This window comes from Myotis davidii, unplaced genomic scaffold, assembly GCF_000327345.1.
Source record: "Myotis davidii unplaced genomic scaffold, ASM32734v1 scaffold1706, whole genome shotgun sequence".
NCBI classification, from domain to species: domain Eukaryota; kingdom Metazoa; phylum Chordata; class Mammalia; order Chiroptera; family Vespertilionidae; genus Myotis; species Myotis davidii.
The window spans coordinates 169,546-176,417 of record NW_006297026.1 but is presented as its reverse complement, the minus strand read 5'-3'; the positions used below and the strand labels follow the sequence as shown (position 1 = coordinate 176,417).

Here is a 6,872-nt window from a genome sequence, read left to right as displayed (position 1 = left end):
AAAAAAAAACAGCACAAACTTTTGATTACTTCTTTCTCCTGGTTGGAATAGAAGAAGAGCATCTAAGACCCTGGATGGTAAGTCAGCCAATAGGGGGATTATCTGGCGTCAGCGGTCACCATCACTTTAGTTTTTCATAATACTTGCTTCTGTGGCCTTCTTACCAACTCACAGAACCAGGAAAAATAAGGCTTCGCAGTGGGAACTGATAATAAAAGTCTTCTATTGCTTCTCAAATGATGATGCAAGGCCCAGCTGCTAGTAATGCTATTAAAAGTCTCTCTTACCTCACTTCTAAAGCCTCCAGACAAATTTAATGCACAGAAACCATTCTCTCAAGAAAATGTATAGGCCATGTAACTCGTTTTGGGTACAAAAGTGTTATCATATTATATTATCCCTTGCTAAATATAATACAAAAGCTAACTGAGCCCATTTGAACCCTCAAACTAGCAATTGACCCATGCACAACTTCACAATCCCTGCTAATATCAGAAATTCACATAGTAGAATTAGTGTTTTGTGACTATTAAAACATTATGAAAACAGCTGAGATTTTTTTTTTTATGGAGAGACACATTGCTTACTTTGATGGATTTCTTGTGTTTGGGTAGAAAGGATTAGAGTAATGCTTTATGGATCACTTACTGTGTGCTTAGAATTTCATCATTTTTGGAGAACATCAGCAAAGTTTAATCATTCTTTTTATTCTTTTCCTTTGTTCTTTGTGTTTTATCTATTCCCGATTATATGAAAAATTACTGCTAATTCCTACAGGATCCTTTCAATCATGCATTTCCATGTTAGTGATACCATAGCATTTGGTTTGGTTTTTGGTTTATTGACTTCTGTGTTTTGCTTAGATGGCCATCGCTTTTGTGAAAGGGAATGGAATTAGCATGATTGAGTGGTAGATCTGTCATTCTAGGTCCATAAAGTTCCATCGGTCTGACTCTTAGGGCTCACCATTTTAGCACTCTGATTCATAATTCCCTCACTAAAGAGCTAAATGAGGACCAAGGTGAAGGAGCCATCCATGAACTGGTTCCTTGTGGGTTTGAAAGCTGAAAAAAACATGCTATCAAAGCAAACTGGAAAACTTAATATTTTACCTTTTTTCTTACCAAGCTCTTGCTAGTACCTGGTTTCACTGTTCCTTTAACAGGTGGAGGATTTTTCAGATTCTAGATGCAACGAGGTAAGTGACAATGCATTTTTAGTTTAACTGAACCCAAGTAAGCTAGAGTAAATAGATTTTGCAGTTGCTTATCAGTTCAATTTCAATATAATAAGTAGGTTATGAGCTTGAGACAAATTCTTTTCAGGGCTATTTCTTTTAGTTTAAAATAGTTGAAACTACCCAGTCATGTATGTAGTCTTAGGCATGTAGAACTTGTTCAGAGTGGATGAATGTTTAGGGCCAGCACCGCAGACAGTGGGCAGTAAGTCATTAGCTCTTTTTTTCTTTTCGTTGAAATAGGATGATGTTGTGGAGTGTTTTGTGAAGGCCCCACCACCCACCAACATTATCTTTTTCACAGTGCTCAGGCACGCCTGCCTGTTGCTAGGCTCGATGGTGATTTAGGGACTAACTAGGTTAGATTTTTATTAAAGGAAAATCAATTATTTGAAAATATCAGGGCTTTTAAAGTATGCAAGTACAGGGTTGGGCAAAAGTAGGTTTACAGTTGTTCATATGGAAAATAATACAATAATTAATAAATAAGTATACCTGACTGACTGTTCATAGCATCAACTTTTGAACCAGGAGGTCATGATTCAATTCCCAATTAGGGTACATGCCCCGGTTTTGGACTGGATCCCCAGTTAGGGGGCATGCATGAAACAACCGATCAATGATTCTCTCTCATCATTGATGTTTCTATCTCTCTCTTTCTTCTCTTCCTCTGTGAAATCAATAAAATATAAAAAATAATAAAAAATAAATAATAATACAAGAATAACAGTATTTTGCATACTCATATCTGTAAACCTACTTTGCCCCACCCTGTATGCAGACTTGCAGGTAGAGTAATCCCGTAGTCCAGAGACCTTTATGACATGAGCTCTGCAGCAGAGCAGATCTAATTAAACACAGGAAAGTTCCTAACTGTGAGGGTGGTGGGGTATTGAGAATGCTCCACGTTAGTGCCTTTGTAGACAACAACTGTGTGCCACAAGTTACACAACCATATCACCTCTAGTGCTGAAGAGGCTGTGAGAATCATAAGCCATTTTGTAAATATGTGCTGTAGTTGCTTGGCACATTGTTTTCTAAGATCATGATGTTCACCAGTACTCTATTTGGCCTATTGTAGGCTTATTGGCTCCAGAAATATTTACCAGGGTCTCTACTTTCTCTTCCTACCCACCTACATTTCATCCTATGCTCCCTGGCCCAATAAGTGTAAGCAAGAGCAAAGGTTGGAGCCTTGGGATTCCTCCACTAGGGCAGACTCTCATTCTATCTATTCAAATAGAATAGATGGACCATTTATTAGATGTCCAATTTAGCTTTCAGTAGCTGGGCTTCCATATTCCCAAAAGGGCATCAGTTGGTTTATTTCATAGCTGAGATTAGTAAATTCAGTGTTTAATTCTATAGTCAGACTATAATTCATTAAGGCAAATGATATAGACACACAGACACTTAATAACACAATATTAGTATGGAAATGTGTTTAAAGATCATAGATTGGATGTATCATGGTGGCAAGAGTACTATGTTCTGCTAGTAACTAGTAGGGTGATTTTGCTTAAGTCTCATCTCTGCTGTGAGCCTTGATTTCCTCATTTGTAAAATAAAACAGAGTGGATGATCATTAGGATAATGGTCAATAACATAGAGACTGTTATCTCAAAAATTGCTTTCATGGGGGACATGTTAAGAATTTAGTTTTATTTTTGCTTTAAAATTTGCTGCATGATACAATCATCTCTCTACAATTGTTTTACTATATAACAGAGAAAATCTTGACATACTCTATTTTTATTATCATGCTGATTGATTTGACCAGATGTTATTATCAGAGCAATTTATACCTGGTGTTTGTTTGTGAGAAAGGAAGAGAGAAGTACCAATGCAATGGAAAAGAAATGGCTTTGGTAAATGTTGATGGGGCCATTTTTAATTCTGGTGGACTAAATCGTGTATGAAAACTCTCCAAGGCTAGCACATTTTCGACCACTAGTAAAATAATAAAGTAACAACTCATTCTGTAATCCCCATTGGTCATGCAAATTTATAAATATACAGGATTATGATGATCTCTGCCTCATAATTAAAATTTGCATAAATACTTGCTGTAATTTAGTTGTCTGAATGGATTTTGTAATCCAAAGAGAGAAGGGAACAATCAGTGGAAGCCATCCCAAATGCCTTGTTGTTGCTGCATACATGCAAAATTAACAGTGATATTAATTGTTTGAAAGAGAGCCTTGTGGTTGTTTTTTTTTTCTGTAGATAGCAAAAAATTAATTGCCAGAGTTTTTGTCACTCTCTTTTTTTCTATAACCTGCTGTACCATAAGGTCTGAAGTTAGTTATAAGCAAATTATTTGGCTGAATTTTCAGTGTATAATTTTGTGATGGAGTTTCTAAACTACTGTTTAAGTTATCAGTCAATATCTTGAACAGTCAAACTCTAGTTTTTATAATATTTTTACTGTAGGCCTCTATAAATCTAGGGAATAAAAGGATGCTGACATACCAACCAGTTCTGCTGCTGCATTTACATTCTACTTTGTATTCTATATCTTTAAAATTAAACCTTCATATGAGAGTCATAGAAAGTCAAGGCTAGAAACGTTTAAGATCATCCTGTCTAATCCCCTCATTTTTGAGGTGAGTTTGATTATTGGTAATTTGAATATCAGTAACAACCACCAAATTAATGATGCCACACTTATGCTTTTTTTAACCTTTCAAACCATTGGGAACAATTATAGTAAATACATTTGAATTATAACTGGTTGTTTTGGGATCATATAGCTTCGATTTACTAGTATTTTCCAAAAACCTGAATCAGATTTCTTAAAATATGACTTCATGAAGTTTACCTAAACATAGCCATAATATTGATGGTATACATGTGAAAGGAGATATCCTGTTCAAAACACTTGACAATTTGAGACAACCAATATTAGTTATTTTCCCTTTATGCATAGATTACCTAGCTAACATCCACCCAGTGGAAATGTTACTTGAGTGACTGAAATGGGCTTTTGTTCTATCTTGGTGCTGCCACTTTGTAGCACTGTGACCTTGAGTAATTTATTTAACTTCTGTGGATTTTCAAGTTTCTTCACATGTAAAGTGTAGCCACCTTAAAAAGTTGTGCAGAGATTAAATTGAGATCAGGGATATCGTGCACTTAGCACTGTTTTGGCACATAGTCAACAGGCAATAAATAGTAGTGGTTATTACTGCCATTATCTGGTACACCCAGGACCAGTCTCATTCAATACTAGTATTTAATCTTATGGCACGTTGGAGTACATGCATATATACCTGTACACATAAACATATGGACACTCTATGAGTCCATAAGAATGACATTGGGAAGCCTGTTTTCCCAAAAGTCATGTGTGACCACTATGTTTTAAAATCTAATGGCTTCTTCTCTGGCTTCATTCTTCTTGAACCTTTTGGAGGTTCTTGCACTTCTTCACTTTTTCTCTTACTTGAAAGCATTAATAATTTATCTTGGTTCACTTCCTGTCTTCTACTCGACACTTAAGTTTATTTTGTCGGAGTCTCTTTCACACACACACACACACACACACACACACACACACACACACACAGCCTCTCCCTCCCCCTCACTGTTTAAATGGAGCAATTCCCAAGGTTCTGTCATTGATCTGCTTCTCTTCTCTTGCTGTGTTCTCATTCTGGGTAATTTCATCTCCTCACATAGCTTCACCTTTCACCTCTACACGAGTGATTCCCAAATTGACCTCTTCAATTTTTAACTCATTCCGGAGCTCCAGGCTAACTCCAATTTCCAGTTGCCTGCTGAGCATCTCCAGGGCAGGATATCTGAGGAGACTGAATTGGGGTCTGGTTTTTGTCATCCTGTGTCAGGAATGCAGATGGGGGAATGTAGCTTCAAGTACTGCTCAGAGTTGAAAACAAAGAAGTGCTGGGCATTAGTCCGAGCAGAGGTAAAAGTAGTTTCAATTAAGCGAGTGATTTCAAATGAGCTTTCCAGGGAAAGCATCACAAGTACACTGTGAATTTATGTTATTATGAACTGGAGACATAAATTGGCACTTGAAACTTTAAAAGGTGTGTGTTTTCTAAGAAGGAGGAAACAGCTTTCCTAATGAAAATTGAGTTCAGTTTTTAGGTGCTGGAAAGCTGGTGGTGAGTTTCAGGAAAATGTTAATTAAAATTAACTTTCCTGGGACAGTTTGTGTGGTTAATCTTGTTTTAGTGTTTTGTAATACAGATACACCTGCCAAGAGGAAGGATATATTCAACCTGAAGGATGAGCACGTGGGAATTTTGAGAGCACATGCATGCATAGGCACGTACACACATACTGGGAGAGCTATGCCTGAGAGTTTTAATGTGTGAAAATAATTCAGAGGGTAGATAGATATTTTTTCTTTCATTCATTCTGCAAATACTTACTGAGTGCCTACTAGGAACCCCTCTCTCTGGCGCAGTGGGCTGTAAATGAAGAATATATAATATCTTTGTCTATAAATGTCTTATATATTTTTCTTTAGTTATATATAGGTACATTGATAATTGAATTTGGTCTAGAAATACCTGCAGCATGTGACAAATTGTTCAATAACTATAACCTTGCTGACAATCTTAATGACCAAAGAAGAACTTAGAGGAAATAAGACAGTGTTAAAGTGGGAAAAGAATGTGCATAAATTCGAATTAGAAATTGATTGCTTCATTTAAATTTAGTAAACATTGAATTACTTTGGTACTGTACATTTCTAGCTGGCTCTCAGTGTTTCCCACCAGACTAAGAATGATTGTCTGACCCCGAAACTTAATTAGAGCAAAGGGATAAGCAAATTTTGGTTAATGTGTAGAATATTGTTAGGAGAATTCTTTGTGAATAAGCTATTCGTGTGGAAACTTTAGACCTAGCTTATAGCTTTAGCACAGGGAACAATATTCTTTTTGAAGATGGGTGACCCCATTTCCCACCTTCCAAAAATTAAGTAAATCCCTTCCAGTTGAGTCCCTTCCCTATGAAGTATTCTAAGGCCATCTTACCCTACAAAGTGCAATGGCCTAGTTAGTAAATCAGGGTGAGTTTCTAGCCTTCATTGGTGCACCCCAGCCTCCTCTTTAGAAATTTAGCATGGCTCTTTGATTGCAACACCTAAATCCAAGTGTTCTTAGACCCAATTGTCAATTTCAAAGTATCTTTCATGGTCACTCTCAGGTTGTAAAGATCCCTCATTGCATTTGTAATCCTGAAAACATACCCTGATGGCCCAGAGCTCTTGCTATGGATATATAGATGGCACACCCTCTTCCAGTATTCCAGCACCCCCTTGAGGATCTTCAAGGAACTAAAGCTCTCATAACAATGGTGCACATACTGATCAGTGTTCTTATTTCCTTTGCCCTAAATGAGCTGAGACATTGATATACTCCTCTTATTCTGACAGGAAATAAGAATAATAAAAACATCCTTGAATTTATAATCCTGGATGTCTTTATTCTCATGATTTGTATTAACCATCGTCAAACTTGTTTTACCTTTCTCAGATTTATTTACTATGTATCCACTGAGCACTTACGACTTTTCAGGCACTGTTCTACACTGGGGACAATAAGACAGACAAGGTTCTGGTTCTTTTGTTTTCTAAAGGGTGTGTGTGTGCACGCACGTG

General features: G+C 36.8%; 1 protein-coding gene across 1 annotated transcript in view; it reads left to right on the top strand.

Annotated features, from left to right (window-relative positions):
• The window catches only part of HS6ST2 (heparan sulfate 6-O-sulfotransferase 2), a 312,930-nt gene that overhangs the window by 220,004 nt on the left and 86,054 nt on the right, over window positions 1–6,872 (top strand). Inside the window, exon 4 of the mRNA XM_006772723.2 lies at window positions 1,166–1,198. Within this exon, the coding sequence (XP_006772786.1) occupies window positions 1,166–1,198 (33 nt within the window). The remainder of the gene's footprint in view (window positions 1–1,165; window positions 1,199–6,872) is intronic.